This window comes from Sminthopsis crassicaudata, chromosome 2, assembly GCF_048593235.1.
Source record: "Sminthopsis crassicaudata isolate SCR6 chromosome 2, ASM4859323v1, whole genome shotgun sequence".
Classification (NCBI taxonomy): Eukaryota; Metazoa; Chordata; class Mammalia; order Dasyuromorphia; family Dasyuridae; genus Sminthopsis; species Sminthopsis crassicaudata.
This window is the reverse complement of record NC_133618.1, coordinates 640504007-640528909: the sequence shown is the minus strand read 5'-3', so window position 1 is coordinate 640528909 and position 24903 is coordinate 640504007. Positions and strand designations below refer to the sequence as shown.

At 31.6% G+C, this 24903-nt stretch overlaps 1 protein-coding gene across 1 annotated transcript in view; it reads left to right on the top strand.

Moving 5' to 3' along the window:
* The window catches only part of LOC141558834 (solute carrier family 22 member 15-like), a 185839-nt gene that overhangs the window by 115465 nt on the left and 45471 nt on the right, over window positions 1–24903 (top strand). Inside the window, exon 9 of the mRNA XM_074296613.1 lies at window positions 10409–10517. Coding sequence (XP_074152714.1) covers window positions 10409–10517 — 109 coding nt within the window. The remainder of the gene's footprint in view (window positions 1–10408; window positions 10518–24903) is intronic.

The following is a 24903-nucleotide window of genomic DNA, read 5'->3' as shown; positions in this document are numbered from 1 at the left end:
AGTTTGCCATGTCCTTCTCCAAAGTATTAAGGCAAACAGAGATTATCCCCACACTTTTTGACCTTTAGACCATACTATCCAGGAGGTTTTCTTGGTAAAGATTGTAGGAATAGTTTGCCATGTCCTTCTTCAAAGTATTAAGGCAAAAAGAGATTAACCCCACTCTTTGTGCCATATGGATCATACTCTTTATAAGGTTTTTGGGTAAAGACTGTTGGAGTAGTTTGCCATGTCCTTCTCCAAAGTATTAAGGCAAAAAGAGATTAACCCCACTCTTTGTGACATATGTTCAACACTGTATATGAAGATTTCTTGGTAAAGATTGTTGGGGTAGTTTGCCATGTTTTTCTCCAAAGTATTAAGGCAAATAGGGATTAACTCCACTCTTTGTGACCTATTGACCATGCTTTTAATGAAAGTTTCTTGGTAAAGATGGTTGGAGTAGTTTGCCATGTCATTCTCCAAAGGGTTAAGGCAAAAAGAGGTTAACCCCACTCTTTGTGACATATGGATCATACTCTTTATAAGGTTTTTTGGGTAAAGATTGTTGGAAGAGTTTGCCATGTCCTTCTCCAAAGTATTAAGGCAAAAAGAGATTAACCCCACTCTTTGTGACATATGGATCATACTCTTTATAAGGTTTTTTGGGTAAAGACTGTTGAAAGAGTTTGCCATGTCCTTCTCCAAAGTATTAAGACAAATAGAGATTATCCCCACACTTTTTGACCTTTAGACCATACTCTTTATAAGGTTTTCTTGGTAAAGATTGTTGAAAGAGTTTGCCATGTCCTTCTCCAAAGTATTAAGGCAAACAGAGATTATCCCCACACTTTTTGACCTTTAGACCATACTATCCAGGAGGTTTTTTTGGTAAAGATTGTAGGAATAGTTTGCCATGTCCTTCTCCAGAGTATTAAGACAAATAGAGATTATCCCCACACTTTTTGACGTTTAGACCATACTATCCAGGAGGTTTTCTTGGTAAAGATTGTAGGAATAGTTTGCCATGTCCTTCTTCAAAGTATTAAGGCAAAAAGAGATTAACCCCACTCTTTGTGCCATATGGATCATACTCTTTATAAGGTTTTTTGGGTAAAGACTGTTGGAGTAGTTTGCCATGTCCTTCTCCAAAGTATTAAGGTAAACAGAGATTAACCCCACTCTTGGTGACATATGGATCATACTCTTTATAAGGTTTTTTGGGTAAAGACTGTTGGAGCAGTTTGCCATGTCCTTCTCCAGAGTATTAAGACAAATAGAGATTATCCCCACACTTTTTGACCTTTAGACCATACTCTTTATAAGGTTTTCTTGGTAAAGAATGTTGAAATAGTTTGCCATGTCCTTATCCAAAGTATTAAGGCAAAAAGAGATTAACCCCACTCTTTGTGACATATGGATCATACTCTTTATAAGGTTTTTTGGGTAAAGATTGTTGAAAGAGTTTGCCATGTCCTTCTCCAAAGTATTAAGGCAAACAGAGATTATCCCCACACTTTTTGACCTTTAGACCATACTATCCAGGAGGTTTTCTTGGTAAAGATTGTAGGAATAGTTTGCCATGTCCTTCTCCAGAGTATTAAGACAAATAGAGATTATCCCCACACTTTTTGACGTTTAGACCATACTATCCAGGAGGTTTTCTTGGTAAAGATTGTAGGAATAGTTTGCCATGTCCTTCTTCAAAGTATTAAGGCAAAAAGAGATTAACCCCACTCTTTGTGCCATATGGATCATACTCTTTATAAGGTTTTTTGGGTAAAGACTGTTGGAGTAGTTTGCCATGTCCTTCTCCAAAGTATTAAGTCAAAAAGAGATTAACCCCACTCTTTGTGACATATGGATCATACTCTTTATAAGGTTTTTTGGGTAAAGATTGTTGGAAGAGTTTGCCATGTCCTTCTCCAGAGTATTAAGACAAATAGAGATTATCCCCACACTTTTTGACCTTTAGACCATACTCTTTATAAGGTTTTCTTGGTAAAGAATGTTGGAATAGTTTGCCATGTCCTTCTCCAAAGTATTAAGGCAAAAAGAGATTAACCCCACTCTTTGTGACATATGGATCATACTCTTTATAAGGTTTTTTGGGTAAAGACTGTTGGAGTAGTTTGCCATGTCCTTCTCCAAAGTATTAAGGTAAACAGAGATTAACCCCACTCTTGGTGACATATGGATCATACTCTTTATAAGGTTTTTTGGGTAAAGATTGTTGAAAGAGTTTGCCATGTCCTTCTCCAAAGTATTAAGGCAAACAGAGATTATCCCCACACTTTTTGACCTTTAGACCATACTATCCAGGAGGTTTTTTTGGTAAAGATTGTAGGAATAGTTTGCCATGTCCTTCTCCAGAGTATTAAGACAAATAGAGATTATCCCCACACTTTTTGACGTTTAGACCATACTATCCAGGAGGTTTTCTTGGTAAAGATTGTAGGAATAGTTTGCCATGTCCTTCTTCAAAGTATTAAGGCAAAAAGAGATTAACCCCACTCTTTGTGCCATATGGATCATACTCTTTATAAGGTTTTTTGGGTAAAGACTGTTGGAGTAGTTTGCCATGTCCTTCTCCAAAGTATTAAGGTAAACAGAGATTAACCCCACTCTTGGTGACATATGGATCATACTCTTTATAAGGTTTTTTGGGTAAAGATTGTTGGAAGAGTTTGCCATGTCCTTCTCCAGAGTATTAAGACAAATAGAGATTATCCCCACACTTTTTGACGTTTAGACCATACTCTTTATAAGGTTTTCTTGGTAAAGATTGTTGAAAGAGTTTGCCATGTCCTTCTCCAAAGTATTAAGACAAATAGAGATTATCCCCACACTTTTTGACCTTTAGACCATACTCTTTATAAGGTTTTCTTGGTAAAGAATGTTGAAATAGTTTGCCATGTCCTTATCCAAAGTATTAAGGCAAAAAGAGATTAACCCCACTCTTTGTGACATATGGATCATACTCTTTATAAGGTTTTTTGGGTAAAGACTGTTGGAGTAGTTTGCCATGTCCTTCTCCAAAGTATTAAGGCAAACAGAGATTATCCCCACACTTTTTGACCTTTAGACCATACTATCCAGGAGGTTTTCTTGGTAAAGATTGTAGGAATAGTTTGCCATGTCCTTCTCCAGAGTATTAAGACAAATAGAGATTATCCCCACACTTTTTGACGTTTAGACCATACTATCCAGGAGGTTTTTTTGGTAAAGATTGTAGGAATAGTTTGCCATGTCCTTCTCCAGAGTATTAAGACAAATAGAGATTATCCCCACACTTTTTGACGTTTAGACCATACTATCCAGGAGGTTTTCTTGGTAAAGATTGTAGGAATAGTTTGCCATGTCCTTCTTCAAAGTATTAAGGCAAAAAGAGATTAACCCCACTCTTTGTGCCATATGGATCATACTCTTTATAAGGTTTTTTGGGTAAAGACTGTTGGAGTAGTTTGCCATGTCCTTCTCCAAAGTATTAAGGTAAACAGAGATTAACCCCACTCTTGGTGACATATGGATCATACTCTTTATAAGGTTTTTTGGGTAAAGATTGTTGAAAGAGTTTGCCATGTCCTTCTCCAAAGTATTAAGGCAAAAAGAGATTAACCCCACTCTTTGTGACATATGGATCATACTCTTTATAAGGTTTTTTGGGTAAAGACTGTTGGAGTAGTTTGCCATGTCCTTCTCCAAAGTATTAAGGTAAACAGAGATTAACCCCACTCTTGGTGACATATGGATCATACTCTTTATAAGGTTTTTTGGGTAAAGATTGTTGAAAGAGTTTGCCATGTCCTTCTCCAAAGTATTAAGGCAAACAGAGATTATCCCCACACTTTTTGACCTTTAGACCATACTCTTTATAAGGTTTTCTTGGTAAAGATTGTAGGAATAGTTTGCCATGTCCTTATCCAAAGTATTAAGGCAAAAAGAGATTAAGCACACTCTTTGTGACATATGGATCATACTCTTTATAAGGTTTTTTGGATAAAGATTGTTGGAAGAGTTTGCCATGTCCTTCTCCAAAGTATTAAGGAAAAAAGAGGTTAACCCCACTCTTTGTGACATATGGATCATACTCTTTATAAGGTTTTTTGGATAAAGATTTTTGGAGTAGTTTTCCATGTCCTTCCCCAAAGTATTAAGGCAAATAGAGATTAACCCCCCTCTTTGTGACCTATGGACCACACTGTATATGAAGATTTCTTGGTAAAGATTGTTGGGGTAGTTTGCCATGTTTTTCTCCAAAGTATTAAGGCAAATAGGGATTAACTCCACTCTTTGTGACCTATTGACCATGCTTTTAATGAAATTTTCTTGGTAAAGATGGTTGGAGTAGTTTGCCATGTCATTCTCCAAAGGGTTAAGGCAAAAAGAGATTAACCCCACTCTTTGTGCCATATGTATCATACTCTTTATAAGGTTTTTTGGGTAAAGGCTGTTGGAGTAGTTTGCCATGTCCTTCTCCAGAGTATTAAGACAAATAGAGATTATCCCCACACTTTTTGATCTTTAGACCATACTATCCAGGAGGTTTTCTTGGTAAAGATTGTTGGAAGAGTTTGCCATGTTCTTCTCCAAAGTATTAAGGCAAATAGAGATTAAGCACACTTTTTGTGACCTATTGACCACACTGTATATGAAGATTTCTTGGTAAATATTGTAGGAATAGTTTGCCATGTCCTTCTCCAAATTATTAAGGCATAAAGAGATTAACCCCACTCTTGGTGACATATGGATCATACTCTTTATAAGGTTTTTTGGGTAAAGACTGTTGGAGTAGTTTGCCATGTCCTTCTCCAGAGTATTAACACAAATAGAGATTATCCGCACACTTTTTGACCTTTAGACCATACTATCCAGGAGGTTTTATTGGTAAAGATTGTAGGAATAGTTTTCCATGTCCTTATCCAAAGTATTAAGGAAAAAAGAGGTTAACCCCACTCTTTGTGACATATGGATCATACTCTTTATAAGGATTTTTGGGTAAATATTGTTGGAATAGTTTGCCATGTCCTTCTCCAAAATATTAAGGCAAAAAGAGATTAACCCCACTCTTGGTGACATATGGATCATACTCTTTATAAGGTTTTTTGGATAAAGATTGTTGAAAGAGTTTGCCATGTCCTTCTCCAAAGTATTAAGGCAAAAAGAGATTAACCCCACTCTTCGTAACATATGGATCATACTCTTTATAAGGTTTTTTGGGTAAAGATTGTTGGAGTAGTTTGCTGTGTCCTTCTCCAATGTATTGAGGCAAATAGAGATTAACCCCTCTCTTTGTGACCTATGGACAACACTGTATATGAAGATTTCTTGGTAAAGATTGTTGGGGTAGTTTGCCATGTTTTTCTCCAAAGTATTAAGGCAAATAGGTATTAACTCCACTCTTTGTGACCTATTGACCATGCTTTTAATGAAATTTTCTTGGTAAAGATTGTAGGAGTAGTTTTCCATGTCCTTCTCCAAAGGGTTAAGGCAAAAAGAGATTAACCCCACTCTTTGTGACATATGGATCATACTCTTTATAAGGTTTTTTGGGTAAAGACTGTTGGAGTAGTTTGCCATGTCCTTCTCCAAAGTATTAAGGCAAATAGAGATTATCCCCACACTTTTTGACCTTTAGACCATACTATCCAGGAGGTTTTCTTGGTAAAGATTGTAGGAATAGTTTGCCATGTCCTTCTCCAGAGTATTAAGACAAATAGAGATTATCCCCACACTTTTTGACGTTTAGACCATACTATCCAGGAGGTTTTCTTGGTAAAGATTGTAGGAATAGTTTGCCATGTCCTTCTTCAAAGTATTAAGGCAAAAAGAGATTAACCCCACTCTTTGTGCCATATGGATCATACTCTTTATAAGGTTTTTTGGGTAAAGACTGTTGGAGTAGTTTGCCATGTCCTTCTCCAAAGTATTAAGGCAAATAGAGATTATCCCCACACTTTTTGACCTTTAGACCATACTATCCAGGAGGTTTTCTTGGTAAAGATTGTAGGAATAGTTTGCCATGTCCTTCTCCAGAGTATTAAGACAAATAGAGATTATCCCCACACTTTTTGACGTTTAGACCATACTATCCAGGAGGTTTTCTTGGTAAAGATTGTAGGAATAGTTTGCCATGTCCTTCTTCAAAGTATTAAGGCAAAAAGAGATTAACCCCACTCTTTGTGCCATATGGATCATACTCTTTATAAGGTTTTTTGGGTAAAGACTGTTGGAGTAGTTTGCCATGTCCTTCTCCAAAGTATTAAGGTAAACAGAGATTAACCCCACTCTTGGTGACATATGGATCATACTCTTTATAAGGTTTTTTGGGTAAAGATTGTTGAAAGAGTTTGCCATGTCCTTCTCCAAAGTATTAAGGCAAAAAGAGATTAACCCCACTCTTTGTGACATATGGATCATACTCTTTATAAGGTTTTTTGGGTAAAGATTGTTGGAAGAGTTTGCCATGTCCTTCTCCAGAGTATTAAGACAAATAGAGATTATCCCCACACTTTTTGACCTTTAGACCATACTCTTTATAAGGTTTTCTTGGTAAAGAATGTTGGAATAGTTTGCCATGTCCTTCTCCAAAGTATTAAGGCAAAAAGAGATTAACCCCACTCTTTGTGACATATGGATCATACTCTTTATAAGGTTTTTTGGGTAAAGATTGTAGGAATAGTTTGCCATGTCCTTCTCCAAAGTATTAAGGCAAACAGAGGTTATCCCCACACTTTTTGACCTTTAGACCATACTATCCAGGAGGTTTTTTTGGTAAAGATTGTAGGAATAGTTTGCCATGTCCTTCTCCAGAGTATTAAGACAAATAGAGATTATCCCCACACTTTTTGACCTTTAGAACATACTATCCAGGAGGTTTTATTGGTAAAGATTGTAGGAATAGTTTTCCATGTCCTTATCCGAAGTATTAAGGCAAAAAGAGATTAACCCCACTCTTTGTGACATATGGATCATACTCTTTATAAGGTTTTTTGGGTAAAGATTGTTGAAAGAGTTTGCCATGTCCTTCTCCAAAGTATTAAGGCAAACAGAGATTATCCCCACACTTTTTGACCTTTAGACCATACTCTTTATAAGGTTTTCTTGGTAAAGATTGTAGGAATAGTTTGCCATGTCCTTCTCCAAAGTATTAAGGCAAAAAGAGATTAACCCCACTCTTTGTGACATATGGATCATACTCTTTATAAGGTTTTTTGGATAAAGATTTTTGGAGTAGTTTTCCATGTCCTTCCCCAAAGTATTAAGGCAAATAGAGATTAACCCCCCTCTTTGTGACCTATGGACCACACTGTATATGAAGATTTCTTGGTAAAGATTGTTGGGGTAGTTTGCCATGTTTTTCTCCAAAGTATTAAGGCAAATAGGGATTAACTCCACTCTTTGTGACCTATTGACCATGCTTTTAATGAAATTTTCTTGGTAAAGATGGTTGGAGTAGTTTGCCATGTCATTCTCCAAAGGGTTAAGGCAAAAAGAGATTAACCCCACTCTTTGTGCCATATGTATCATACTCTTTATAAGGTTTTTTGGGTAAAGGCTGTTGGAGTAGTTTGCCATGTCCTTCTCCAGAGTATTAAGACAAATAGAGATTATCCCCACACTTTTTGATCTTTAGACCATACTATCCAGGAGGTTTTCTTGGTAAAGATTGTTGGAAGAGTTTGCCATGTTCTTCTCCAAAGTATTAAGGCAAATAGAGATTAAGCACACTTTTTGTGACCTATTGACCACACTGTATATGAAGATTTCTTGGTAAATATTGTAGGAATAGTTTGCCATGTCCTTCTCCAAATTATTAAGGCATAAAGAGATTAACCCCACTCTTGGTGACATATGGATCATACTCTTTATAAGGTTTTTTGGGTAAAGACTGTTGGAGTAGTTTGCCATGTCCTTCTCCAGAGTATTAACACAAATAGAGATTATCCGCACACTTTTTGACCTTTAGACCATACTATCCAGGAGGTTTTATTGGTAAAGATTGTAGGAATAGTTTTCCATGTCCTTATCCAAAGTATTAAGGAAAAAAGAGGTTAACCCCACTCTTTGTGACATATGGATCATACTCTTTATAAGGATTTTTGGGTAAATATTGTTGGAATAGTTTGCCATGTCCTTCTCCAAAATATTAAGGCAAAAAGAGATTAACCCCACTCTTGGTGACATATGGATCATACTCTTTATAAGGTTTTTTGGATAAAGATTGTTGAAAGAGTTTGCCATGTCCTTCTCCAAAGTATTAAGGCAAAAAGAGATTAACCCCACTCTTCGTAACATATGGATCATACTCTTTATAAGGTTTTTTGGGTAAAGATTGTTGGAGTAGTTTGCTGTGTCCTTCTCCAATGTATTGAGGCAAATAGAGATTAACCCCTCTCTTTGTGACCTATGGACAACACTGTATATGAAGATTTCTTGGTAAAGATTGTTGGGGTAGTTTGCCATGTTTTTCTCCAAAGTATTAAGGCAAATAGGTATTAACTCCACTCTTTGTGACCTATTGACCATGCTTTTAATGAAATTTTCTTGGTAAAGATTGTAGGAGTAGTTTTCCATGTCCTTCTCCAAAGGGTTAAGGCAAAAAGAGATTAACCCCACTCTTTGTGACATATGGATCATACTCTTTATAAGGTTTTTTGGGTAAAGACTGTTGGAGTAGTTTGCCATGTCCTTCTCCAAAGTATTAAGGCAAATAGAGATTATCCCCACACTTTTTGACCTTTAGACCATACTATCCAGGAGGTTTTCTTGGTAAAGATTGTTGGAAGAGTTTGCCATGTCCTTCTCCAAAGTATTAAGGCAAAAAGAGATTAACCCCACTCTTTGTGCCATATGGATCATACTCTTTATAAGGTTTTTTGGGTAAAGACTGTTGGAGTAGTTTGCCATGTCCTTCTCCAAAGTGTTAAGGCACAAAGAGATTAACTGCACTCTTTGTGACATATGGATCATACTCTTTATAAGGTTTTTTGGGTAAAGACTGTTGGAGTAGTTTGCCATGTCCTTCTCCAGAGTATTAACACAAATAGAGATTATCCGCACACTTTTTGACCTTTAGACCATACTCTTTATAAGGTTTTCTTGGTAAAGATTGTTGGAATAGTTTGCCTTATCCTTCTTCAAAGTATTAAGGTAAACAGAGATTATCCCCACACTTTTTGACCTTTAGACCATACTATTCAGGAGGTTTTCTTGGTAAAGATTGTAGGAATAGTTTGCCATGTCCTTCCCCACAGTATTAAGGCTAATAGAGATTAAGCACACTCTTTGTGACCTATTGACCATGCTTTTAATGAAATTTTCTTGGTAAAGATTGTTGGAGTAGTTTGCCATGTCCTTCTCCAAAATATTAAGGCAAAAAGAGATTTACCCCACTCTTTGTGACATATAGATCATACTCTTTATAAGGTTTTTTGGGTAAAGATTTTTGGAGTAGTTTGCAATGTCCTTCCCCAAAGTATTAAGGCAAATAGAGATTAACCCCACTCTTTGTGACCTATGGACTACACTGTATATGAAGATTTCTTGGTAAAGATTGTTGGGTTAGTTTGCCATGTCCTTCTACAGAGTATTAAGGCAAATACAGATTATCCCCACACTTTTTGACCTTTAGACCATACTATCTTGGAGGTTTTTTTGGTAAAGGTTATTTGAATACTTTGCCTTGTCCTTCTCCAAAGGATTAAGACAAACAGAGTTTAATCTCACTATTTGTAATCCATGGATCATACTGTTTATAAGGTTTTCTTCGTAAAGATTTTTGGTGTAGTTTGCCATATCCTTCTCCAATGGATTTAGGGAAACAAATATTATCCTCACTCTTTATGACCATAGTATCTACGAGATTTTCTTGGCAAAGATACTTGGAGGAGTTTGGCATTTTATTCTCCAAAGGATTAAGGCAAAGAGAGATCAATCCCACTCTATGTGGGTCATACTGTTTATGAAGTTTTCTTGGTAACAATGCTTGGAGTAGTTTTCATAACCTTCTCCAAAGAATTAAGGGAGAGATTAATCCCACTCTTTGTGACCTTCAGACCATGGTGTCTATGAGCTTTTCTTGGTAAAGATTATTTGAGTAATTTGCCATTTCCTTCTCAATGGATTAAGGTGATTTACCCAGATTCAATCTTTCTTAAGGTAGGATAATCACAAAAACCAAAACCAAAAACAAAAACAAAAAACAAACAAACATTAAATCAGTCCTGATTCAATGCCTTGCCCCATTTCCAGAAGGTTAATGTTTCCACTGACAACTGAGCACTGAGAGCCATGGGAGTGGGCTCTCTTGTCCCTCTTTTTAAAGTTTTATTCTTCTGAGAACAACTTCATTTCAATTTAGTTTTCCTATTAAAGCACCATGCATTTCGTTGCTATTGAACTCATCCTTCCTTTAATCTCTCCATAGGTTTATTTTGGAATCCCATGTTGCTGGCCTTGAGTGGAAAAATGGCCATCAGTGCTGCTTTCAACACGGTCTACATCTATACTTCGGAACTCTACCCGACAGTAATAAGGTAGTTGTGCTTAAGGTCATGTTTCTTACATTCAAACCATGCTGAATAAATGAGAATGACATTTAGATTGTTAGTGGAATGAGTCATTCTCAGTCACCTAGCCTTCTTCTTTGGAAGAATTAGATTTCTTATTGTACTCAGAAAATTTCCCATCGTCCATGATCCCATCAGATGTGGGTGTTCCCTCCAAGAATGAAGATCCCAAGCCATTTCTGAGTGATTCTTGATGGCGTCCCACCAGAAGTTTTCCATCCAAAGTTCTGGAAATTTTTTGTGATTCCTCCTACATTGTGGATACCGCTAGTGTACCTTTTTCTTGACACATGATGAACCTCCTTGATGACATCCTTTACTATGTTTCTCCCTGGTAAAAGTTCTTTTAAAAAATACTGATTTTGGATTGGCCATCATAGTATAATTGTAGGGTGTGGAATCCTGGTGTTGCCTAAGATTTAGAGCAGTTACCTGGTGCAGTGGATGGATGGATGGATTCTGGGATCAGGAAGATCTGAGTGTACTTCCTGGACTGTGACTAGACTCTGAGGACCTCACTTCATTACTCTCTCAGTTTCCCTAGCTGGATGAGGATTATAACAGCAAGAAATGGGGATCATAACAGAATCTAACTCTAAGGTTTGTTTTAACGATCAAATGAGATAATATTTGTAAAGTATTTAGCAAGGGCCTGTCACACAGTAGGTACATAATAAGTGCTTCTTTCCTCCTTTTTTTTTTGCTTCCTAAAAATTGAAAATGAGTGTTTCTCAGAGCATCATGGAAAAATGCATGATGGTGGTGAGTAGGCTGCAAGGGACTATTTCATCCAGAACATTTAAATATATTTGCTCAAATAGATTTCATGTGGAATGAAACATTCTTCCTATTTCAGTATACTAAGGTATTATCCTAATACCTTCACCTCCTGAGAGTTAGAATCCTGAATAAATGCAGGGGAGAAAGACAAAAAGAAAAAAAATCAATTGAGCATTAAAAGTAATAATAATAACTGACATTTATGTAGTTCTTACTGTATGTCAGGTACTAAGTGATCTATTATAATTGTCATTGTTTTAACAATAACAATAATCAAAAGGTCATTGATTTAGACCTAGAGGGGACCAATCCCAACCCCACCATGTGATAGAGAAGAGGGCTCTGTCTCAGGATCACATAGCTGGTGTCTAAGAAAGGATCTTGGGTCCTCCTGACTCCAAGCCCAGTACTCTGTCCACTGTGCCAACTAGTAAAGTCAAGATAGATACTTATATAGTGTTATGTGGTCTACACACTCTTTATGCCCTTTTGAATCTTCAGTCCTGTGATTGAGGCACTGCAGATATTAAGATCTCTGTTTTAGAGATGAGGAAATAAAGGATGAGTCCCAAAGTGACCTGCATAAGGTCATGCAGCTGGTGACACTGCCAGACACACTAGATGCTTAATTCCTCCCCCCTCCACAGATCTGGGAGATAAACTATATTATGCCCTTCCAATTTATTTATAATCCTATTCTTTACTTCTAGATCATGAACCCATTTCTACCTTTTCTTGGTATCCAGGGTTAGGTGTGGGTCAATGCCTAGTTTCTGCCATACTAGTTTCCAATTTTCCCAGCAGTTTTTGTCAAACAGTGATTTCTTACCCCAAAAGCTGGGCTCTTTGCAGCCTATTCCATTTTTTAAAAGTTCTAAGGATTAAAAACCATTTCTTGCAAAGCCTCCCTCAGAAACCTTTATCCACTGCTTCAGCCCCACCCCGCCCCCACCTCTTCTGTAGGCTGTAGCAGTTGCTGCAGCCCTTCAGGGATGACTGGTGCTAGGGAAGAATGGAAGGGGGTGGGAAGAAGACCAGTGAGCTGACAAACCAGCAGAGGCAGCGTGATGTGGTCGGAGCAATAGAAAGCAGTTGAGAATCTGCTTCAGTATTCTCCTAGCTCTGTAACCAGGAGCAAAACCATTGCAGCTGAATTTCCTTATCAGGAAAATTATTATAATAGTGCAGCCTACATGTTACCTACCTTGCAGGGGCTGATGCAAGAGAAAAATACATTGTAAATGGAAGTTGCTTGGTTAAAAGGGCTGTGAGCATTATTGTTCTAACCCCTGGGAACACGAGGCTGTGTGGAGTTCACAGATTTCTCCCTAAAAGATTATCCCATGAAACAATGGACTCCTTTTAAATGAACCACAGGACATGGGGAAACTAAAGTGAGGGCCCCATGAGCAAAGGAAACAGGTATTCAGAAAGTGGGATGGATGCCAGAGGGCCTCCAGCTCCCCATTTTGGTCTCCACCCCCCCCCCCAGCCCCGTAGGACAAATGTCTTGCTGTAATAAGCCGTGACTGTCATACAGTATGTAGGAACTCGTTGCCAAGAGCTAACACTCCAGAGAAAAGACGTGTAACTTCCAAGGTGTGGTTTATCTGCTGGAAAATATAGTCATTGAATTTTCTTCCTCTAATCCAGTTCTGGGGACCATGAACTTCAAAATTCGATACCTGCACTTGTAGCGATGTTACAATTGGTAATGCTGTGTATTTATGCCCTTTAAAACTGTATACCCTGAGAAAGGAGCCCCAGACTCCCCCAGATTGCCTGGAGAGTGAAAAAGTTTCAGCCCCCTGCTCTGATGGTATCCAATTTTAGGGAATCACCCATAATTGAAATGAAATAGTAATCAGCTAGCATCCATCAGTCCCCAGTGCCACTCATTTTACTAGACTCTTGCCATGTAAAGATCATAGTTTAACCCCCTGCCCTCCAGGAGATAGTGGTGCTTGTTGATGTTGAGTAGCTTTCGATCTCTGGCATTTTCTTGGCAGAGATCCTGAAGGGGTTTGCCATTTTTTTCTAGAGATCATTTGACAGATGAGGAAGCTGAGGCAGATAGATGAAGTGACTCGCTCAGGTTCACTCAGGTAGAAAGTGGCTAAGGCCAGATTAGAACCATGATTCTTTTTGATGGTGTTCTGTACACTATAGTACCCTATCCACATGTAAGTAAATACAAACTGTACCTACAGGGAAACTAAGACAGCCTGGTTCTCAAGTGATAATGCAAAGACCTTACCAGGGCTTGCTCTTTCCTGGGAGTGATTAAACACTATGAGGAGGAATAGGGAAGGCAATAAGCATTTATGTAGCACCTACTGTGTGCCAAATACTTTACAAACATCTTCTTGTTTGATTTTCCCCACAACTGTGGGAGGGAAGTTATTATCCCCATTTTACAGTTGAGCCAACTGAGTCACACAGCTAATAAGTGTCTGAAGCTAGATATGAACTCATCTCTCCCTCACTCCAGTCCACCCAAGAAAGCTAAAGGGTACTTCACTGGAATATTTGAACAAAAGTGTTTAACAAATGATCAAATTATTAAACAAATGTGTTTTTACTCTCATAGAGTGGTACCCTGGGGATTTGATGATATGTATACTGGGTCTTTGCTTTTTGGTCTTAGAGATCATTGTGCTTCTGGCCCTCCCGGCTTAGTGAGCTTCTTAATGGGATTCATGTCTTCTCAGTTCATGTTCAGAGTCCTTTCCCTTACATCACAGGTCCCAATAAATGTTTATTTGTGGAATCAGATAACTAGGAGCTTGGCATTATTGGCTTTGAAATAAGAGAGAACAGAGAAACTTGGAAGGATTCCCTCGACTCTTTAGAATTCCTAGAATCATGTCCATTAAGCACTGTCAGTTTATTTATCAAACCATCACTTCCTAGATTTTCACTTTAGTTCACACTCAAAAAACTGTGGTTGTAAAGAATTGTCCCAGGGCACTAAACTGTATCAATCTTCTAGTTACATATTATAAAGAAAAGTTAAATCACATATACTAGATCTATTATATATTATACAGAGAGGTTAAATGACATATAATTGAACTATTATATATTTCACAGGGAAGTAAAATGATATATTTCTGAGCTATTTCATATTACACAGAAAGGCTAAATGAAATATGCTTGAGCTATTATATATTATACAGAAAAGTTAAATGACATATACTGGAGCTGTTATGTATTATACAGAAAGGTTAAATAACATCTATTTAGTTATTATATATTATCAAGAGAGGTTAAATGAGATGTACTTGAGCCATTATATATTATATAGACAGGTTAAATGACATATACTTGAGCTTTTATATATTATACAGAAAGCTTAAAGAACATATACTAGAGCTGTTTTATATTATACAGAAAGGTTAAATGACATTTACATGAGCTAATATATATTATACAGAAAGGTTAAATGACATACTTTAGCTGTTGTATATTACACAGAAAGGTTCAAAGATATATTCTTTCGGTATTATATATTACACAGACATGTTGAATGACATATACATGATCTATATATTATAAAGAAAGGTAAAATGACAAATACTTGAGCTGTAATATATTATACATAGAGGTTCAATGACATATAATTGAGGTATTTTATATTATATAGACTGGTGAAATAACATATACTTAAGCTATAAAATATTATACAGAGAAATTCAATGACATATAATTGAGGAATTATATATTATACAGAAAGGTTAAATGATATATACTTGAGCTATTATATCTTATACAGAAAGGTTAAATGACTTAGACTTGAGGTATTATATTTTATACAGAATGGTTAAATGACATATATTTGACCTATTATATGTTATAGAAAAAGGTTAAATGAAATATACTTCACGTTTTTTATACTAAAGAGAAAGAGTAAATAACATACATTTGAGCTGTCATATATTATGCAGAGAGCTTAAATGACATATACTTGAGATGTTATATATTATACAGAGAGGTACAATGAAATATAATTGAGGCATTATATATCATAAAGACAGGTTACATGACATATACTTCAGCTATTGTATATTGTACAGACATGTTAAATAATGTATACTCGAGTTGTTATATATTATACAGAAAGTTTAAATAACATATGCTTGAGCTGTTATATATTATACAGAACAGTTACATGACACAAGTATGAGCTGATTTTTATTAGACAGAAAGTTTAAATGACATATACATGAGCTGTTATACATTATAAAGATTGGTTAAAGGACAGATCATTGAGCTATTATGTATTACACATACAGGTTAAATGACATATAGTTGATCTATTATATGTTATACAAATAGGTTAAATGGAATATACTTCAGCTATTTTATATTTTACAGAAGGCTTCTATAACATATGCTTGAGGTGATATTTATTATACAGAAAGGTTAAATGACATATATTTGAGCTATTATATATTATAAAGAAAGCTTAAATAACATATAATTGAGCTGATTTTTATTATACAGAAAGCGTAATAAACATATACGTCAGGTATATATTATATAGAAAGGTTAAATGACATATAGTTTAGCTATTATATGTTATACATTAAGTATAAATGACATATACTTGAGCTATTGTATATTATACACAAAGCTTAGATAACATATAATAAAGGTGTTATATATTATACAGAAAGGTTAAATGACATATACTTGAGCTATTACATATTATAGAGAAATGTTAAATAACATATACTTGAGTTGATTTTTATGATTCAGAAATCTTAAATGATGTATATTTGAGCTTATTTTTACTATACAGAAAGCTTAATTATCATATAGTTGAGATATTATATATTAAACAGAAAGGTGAAATGACATGTAGTTGAGTTAGTATATAATATACAGAAAGTTTAAGTGACATATTCTTGTGTTATTATATATTATACAGACTGGTTAAACAAAATATGCTTGAGCTGATTTTTATTTAAAGAAAGTTTAAATGACATATACATGAGTTGGTATATATATTATAAACAAATGTTACATGATATATATTTGAGTTATATATTATATAGACAAGTTAAATGACATATACTTGAGCTATTATATATTATAGAGAAAGGTTAAATAACATACTTGAGTTGATTTTTATTATACAAAAAGCTTAATTATCATATACTTTACCTATTATATATTATGCAGAAAGTTTAATGACATATAATTCAGTTATTATATATTAAATAGAAATTTTTAATGACTTATACTTGAGTTATTATATATTATACAGATTGGTTAAAAGATTTATACTTGAGATACTATTCATTATGCAGATGGTTAAATGACATATATTTGACCTTTTTTATATTATAGAGAAAAGTTAAATGACATGAACTTTAGCTATTATATATATATTACTGATAGGTTAAATTACATATACATGACCTATTATACATTATACCAGCAGGTTATATAAAAATTACTTGAGCTGAATTTTATTCTACAGAAAGTTTGAATGACATATAATAGAGCTGTTATATATTATACAGAAAGTTTAAATGACATATACTTGAATTATTATATATTATACAGATAGGTTAAATGACTTACCCTTGAGCTAGAATTCATTATACAGAATTGTTAAATGACATATATTTGACCTTTTTTATATCATACAGGAAGGTTAAATGACATATACTTTAGCTCTTACATATATTACTGACAAGTTAAATTACATATACTTGAGCTATTATATATTATAGAGAAAGGTTAAAAACATATACTTGAGTTGATTTTTATTACAAAGAAAGCTTAAATGACATATACTTGTGCTGTTTTTTATTATACAGAAAGCTTAAATGACATATACTTGTGCTGTTTTTTATTATACAGAAAGCTTAAATGACATATACTTGTGCTGTTTTTTATTATACAGAAAGCATAAATGACATATACTTCAGCTGATTTTTATTATATATAAAGCTTAATTTTCATATACTTGAGCTACTATATATTATACAGAAAGATTAAATGACATATACATGAGCTATTCTATATTATACAGAAAGGTTAAATGACATATAATTGAGTTAGCATATAATATTAAATGATATATACATGAGCTATTATATATATTATAGACATAGGTCATATAATATATACTTTAGCTGATTTTTAGTTTACACAAAGTTTGAATGACATATAGTAGAGCTGTTATATATTATACGGACAGTTGAAATGACACCTACTTGAGCTATTATATAAAATAGAGACAGGCTACATGGCATATACTTGAGCTATTATATATTATACAGAAAGTTTAAATAATATACTTGACCTGATTTTCATTATACAGAGAGTTAAATAACATATACTTGAATTGTTATATATTATACACAAAAATTATATAGTTCAAACTTGAGTTATATATTATATAGACAGGTTAAATGACAGATACTTGAGTTGATTTTTATTGTACAAAAACTTTAATTATCATGTGCTAGACCTGTTATATATTAAACAGAACAGATAAATGACATATAATTGAGCTATTACATATTAAACAGTAAGTTTAAATGACATACATTTGAGCTATTATATGTTATACAGATATGTTAAATGACTTATATTTGAGCTACTATTCATTATACAGAATGGTTAAATGACATATATTTGACCTTTTCATATTATACAGAAAGGTTAAATGATATATACTTTAGCTATAATATATATTAGTGACAGGTTAAATTACATATACTTGAACTATTATATATTATACAGATAGGTTAAATAACAGTTACTTTAGCTGATTTTTATTATACAGAAAGTATGAATGACATATAGTAGAGGTGTTATATATTATAAGGAAAGGTTAAATGACATATACTTGAGTTATTATATATTATATGGACAGATTAAATGACATATACTTGAGTTATTATATATTATACAGAAAGGTTAAATAGCATATACTTGAGCTGATCTTTATTATACATAAAGCTTAATTATCCTATACTTGAGCTATTATATATTATACAGAAAGTATAAATGACATATATATGAGTTATATATTATATAGACTGGTAATATGATACATACTTAAGCTATTATACATTATAAAGACAGGTTAAATGACATATATTTGAGTTATTATATATTATATAGACATATACTTGAGCTGCTATATATTGTACATACAGGTTAAAAGACATGTTCTTGAGCTATTATATATTATACAGAAAGATTAAATAACACAACTTGTGCTGATTTTTAGTATATAGAAAGTTTTAATGACATATAGTAGAGCTGTTATATATCATAGAGAAAACTTAAATGACATATACTTGGGCGGATTTTTATCATATAGAAAGCTTAATTATCATGTACTTGATTTGTTATATATTATACAGAAAGATTAAATGACATATAATTGAGTTAGTATATAATATACAGCAAGTTTAAATGACATATACATGAGCTATTATATATATTATAGAGATAGCTTAAATAAAATATACTTGAGTTGATTTTTATGATTCAGAAATCTTAAATGACTTATATTTGAGCTTATTTTTATTACACAGAAAGCTTAATTATCATATAGTTGGGCTATTATATATTATACAGAAAGGTTAAATGATGTATAATTGAGCTATTATATATTAAACAGAAAGTTTAAATGACTTATACCTGAGCTACTATTCATTATACAGAATGGTTAAATGACATATATTTGAAATTTTACATTATACAGAAAGGTTATATTACATATAATAGAGCTATTTTATATTATATAGAAAGGTTTAATAACATATACTTGAGCTGATTTTTATTATACAGAAAGTTTGAATGACATATAGTAGAGGTGTTATTTATTATACAGAAAGGTTAAATGACATATACTTGAATTATTATATATTATATAGACAGGTTATATACATATACTTGAGCTATTTTATATTATAGAGAAAGGTTAAATAACATATTCTTGGCCTGATTTTTATTATACAGAAAGCTTAATTAACATATACTTGAGCTATTATATATAATACAGACAGGTTTAATGACATGGACTTGAGCAATAATCTCTTGTAGAGAAAGCTTAAATAACATATACTTGACCTGATTTTTATTATACAGAAAGTTTGAATGATACATACTTGACCTTTTATGTATTATACAGAAAGGTTAAATGACATAAACTTGAACTGATTTTTATTGTAAAGAATGGTTAAATGATATATGCTTGAGCTATTATATATTATATGAATAGGTAATATGACATATACATAAGCTATAATATATTAGAGAAAGATTAAAAACATAAACTTGAGTTATTATATATTATGCAGACAGGTTAAATAACATATAGTTGAGCTATTATATGTTATACAGAAAGTTTAAATTACATATACTTGAGCTGTTATATCTTACACATAAAGGTTAAATGTCATATAGTTGAGCTATTATACATTATACAGAAAGTTTAAGTGACTTATACATGAGCTACTATATATTATACAGAATGGTTGAATGACATATGTTTGACCTATTATATGTTATAGAAAAATGTTAAATGAAATATACTTCACGATTTTTATACTAAAGAGAAAGTGTAAATAACATACACTTGAGCTGTCATATATTATGCAGAGAGCTTAAAGGACATATACTTGAGATGTTATATATTATACAGAAAGGTTACATGACACAAGTATGAGCTGATTTTTATTAGACAGAAATGTAAATGACATATACATGAGCTGTTACACATTATAAAGATTGGTTAAAGGAGAGATCATTGAGCTGTTATGTATTACACATACAGATTAAATGACATATAGTTGATCTATTATATGTTATACAAATAGGTTAAATGGAATATACTTCAGCTGTTTTATCTTATACAGAAGGCTTATATGACATATGCTTGAGCTGATATTTATTATACAGAAAGGTTAAATGACATATATTTGAGTTGTTATATATTATACAGACAGGTGAAATGGCATATACTTGAGCTATTATATATTATAAAGAAAGCTTAAATAACATATAATTGAGCTGATTTTTATTATACAGAAAGCGTAATGAACATATACGTCAAGTATTATATATTATACAGAAAGGTTAAATAACATATAGTTTAGCTATTATTTGTTATACAGAAAGTATAAATGACATATACTTGAGCTATTATATATTATAGATAAAGCTTAAATAACATATAATAAAGGTGTTATATTATACAGAAAGGTTAAATGACATAAACCTGAGCTATTATATATATTATTTAGATAAGTTAAATAATATATAGTTGAACTGATTTTATTATATAAAAAGTTTAAATAACATACTTCAGGTGTTATATATAATACAGCAAGCTTAAGTGATATATACTTGAACTGATTTTTATTATACAGACAGCTTAATTATCATATACTAGAGCTGTTATTCATTTTATAGAAAGTTTAAATAACAGTTACTTGAGCAGATTTTTATTATACGTAAAGCTTAATTATCATATAGTTGAGCTATTATATATTATGGAGAAAGTTTAAATGACATAATTGTGTTAGTATATGATATACAGAAAGTTTAAATGACATATACATGAGCTATTATATATATTATAAAGGTAGGTTAAATAAAATATACTTGAGCTGATTTTTATTATGCAGAAAGTTCAAATGAAATATATTTGAGCTGTTATATATTATACACCAAGGTTAAATGGTATATATTCGAGTTATATATTATATACACAGGTTAAATGACATATACTTGATCTATTACATATTATAGAGAAATGTTAAATAACATATACTTGAGTTGATTTTTATGATTCAGAAATCTGAAATGATGTATATTTCAGCTTATTTTTATTATACAGAAAGCTTAATTATCATATAGTTGAGCTATTTATTGTACAGAAAGGTTAAATTATGTATAATTGAGCTATTATATATTAAACAGAAAGTTTAAATGACTTATCCCTGAGCTGCTATTCATTATACAGAATGGTTAAATGACATATATTTGAAATTTTACATTATACAGAAAGGTTATATTACATATAATTGAGCTATTATATATTACACAGACAGGTTAAATGACAAATACTTGAGCTATTTTATATTATACAGACAGCTTAAATAAGATATATTTGAGCTGATTTTTATTATACAGAAAGTTTGAATGACATATAGTAGAGGTGTTATATATTATAGAGAATGGTTAAATGACACATACTTGAGATATTATTTATTATATAGACAGGTTATATGACATAGATATGAGCTATTTTATATTATAGAGAAAGGTTAAATAACATATACTTCAGCTGATTTTTATTATATATAAAGCTTAATTATTATAAACTTGAGCTATTATATATTATACAGAAAATTTAAATGACATATACATGAGTTATTATATATAATACAGAAAGGTTAAATGACATACACATGAGCTATTCTATATTATACAGAAAGGTTAAATGACATATAATTGAGTTAGCATATACTATTAAATGATATATACATGAGCTATTAAATGTATTATAGACATAGGTCATATAACATAGATTTTAGCTGATTTTTAGTTTACACATAATTTGAATGACATATAGTAGAGCTGTTATATATTATACAGTAAGATTAAATGACATATACTTGAGCTGTTATATATTATATAGACAGGTTAAATGACATATATTTCAGCTATTATATATTATAGAGGAAGCTTAAATAACATATGTGAGCTGATTTTTATTATACAGAAAGTTTGAATGACATATAGTAGAGCTGTTATATATTATACAGACAGTTAAAATGACACCTACTTGAGCTATTATATAAAATAGAGATAAGTTACATGACATATACTTGAACCATTATATATTATGCAGAAAGCTTAAAGAACATATACTAGAGCTGTTTTATAATATACAGAAAGTTTAAATAACATATACTTGAGCTGATTTTTATTATACAGAAAGTTAAATAACATACACTTGAGTTGTTATATATTATACACAAAAATTATATTATATAACTCAAACTTGAGTTATATATTATATAGACAGGTTAAATGACAGATACTTGAGTTGATTTTTATTGTACAAAAACTTTAATTATCATGTGCTAGACCTGTTATATATTAAACAGAACAGATAAATGACATACATTTGAGCTATTACATATTAAACAGTAAGCTTTATTGACATACATTTGAGCTATTATATGTTATACAGATATGTTAAATGACTTATATTTGAGCTACTATTCATTATACAGAATGGTTAAATGACATATATTTGACCTCTTTATATTATACAGAAAGGTTAAACGATATATACTTTAGCTATAATATATATTAGTGAGAGGTTAAATTACATATACTTGAACTATTATATATTATATAGATAGGTTAAATAAGTTACTTTAGCTGATTTTTATTATACAGAAAGTTTGAATGACATATAATAGAGGGGTTATATATTATAGGGAAAGGTTAAATGACATGTACTTGAGTTATTATATATTATATAGAGAGCTTATATGACATATACTTGAGCCATTATATATTATACAGAAAGTGTAAATGACATATACTTGAGTTATTACATATTATACAGAAAGGTTAAATAACATATACTTGAACTGAATTTTATTATACAGAAAGTTTTAATGACATATACTTGAGCTGATTTTTATTATAAAGAAAGGTTAAAGGACACATACTTGAGCTGATTTTTAGTATACATAAAGCTTCATTATCCTATACTTGAGCTATTATATATTATATAGAAAGTGTAAATGACATATAGATGAGTTATTATATATTATATAGACTGGTAATATGATATATACTTAAGCTATTATACATTATAAAGACAGGTTAAATGACATATACTTGAGTTATATATTATATAGACATATACTTGAGCTATTATATATTATACATACAGGTTAAAAGACATGTTCTTGAGCTATTACATATTATACAAAAAGCTTAAATAACACATACTTGTGCTGATTTTTACTATACAGAAAGTTTGAATGACATATAGTAGAGCTGTTATATATGATAGAGAAAGCTTAAATGACATATACTTGAGCTGCTATATGTTATGCAGTAAGTTTAAATGACATATCCTTGAGCTATTCTGTATAATACAGACAGGTTAAATGACATATATGTGAGGTATTATATATTATAAAGAAAGCTTAAATAACATACTTGAGTAGATTTTTGTTATACAGAAAGTTTCAATAAAATACACTAGAGGTAATTTTAATTATAAAGTTTAATTAACATATACTTGAGCTATTATATATTACACAGAAAGTTTAAAAGCTATATATTTGAGTTATATGTTATAGAGAAAACAAATGAACCTTTGTATTTGAGCCTTTATATATTATAGAGACAGATTAAATGACTTATACTTCATGTATTATATATTATATAGAATGGTTAAATGACATATACTTGAGATATTATATATTATATAGATAGGTTACTTGAGCTATTATATATTATAGAGAAAGGTTAAATAACATATACTTGAGCTGATTTTTACTATACAGAAAGCTCAATTTATATATACTGGAGTTATAATATATTATACAGAAAGCTTAAATGATTTATACTTGAGCTATTATATATTATAGAGAAAGTTTATATGACATATATTTGAGCTATTACATATTATACAGACATGTTAAATGACCTATATTTGAGCTATTATATATTATACATAATCATTAAATGACATATACTTGAGCTGATTTTTATTATACAGAAAAGTTTAGTGAAATATACTTAAGCTGTTATACATTATACAGAAAGTGTAAATGACATATACTTGAGTTGATTTTTATTAGATAGAAAGTTTAATTATCATATGCTTAAACAAGCATATTTTATATAGAAATTTTAAATGACATATAATTGATCTACTATATGATATACAGATAGGTTAAATGACATATATTTGAGCTATTTTATATTATACAGAATTGTTAAATGACATATACTTGAGCTGATTTTATTATACAGAAAGTTTAAATGACATACTTGAGCTGATTTTTTTTACAGAAAACTTAATTAAAGAGACACATTAAACAACATGTACTTGAGCTGTTATATATTATACAGAAAGTTTAAATGACATATATTTTAGTTATTATATATTACATAAACAGGTGAAATGACATATTCTTGAGTATTATATGTTATAGAGAAAGGTTAAATAACATATACTTGAGCTGATTTTTATTATAGAAAAAGCTACTTTAACATATACTTAGGCTATTATATATTATAAAGAAAGATTAAACAACATATACTTCAGCTATGATATATTATACAGAAACTTTAAATTACATATCCTTGAGCTATGAAATATTATACAGAAAGCTTAAATGACACATACTTGAGCTGATTTTCATTAGACAGAAAGCCAATTATCATATACTTGAGCTATTATGTTATACAGAAAGTTTAAATGACATATAGTTGTTCTATATCATACAGAAAGGCTAAATGTCATATACTTGAGCTATGATATATTATATAGAAAGCT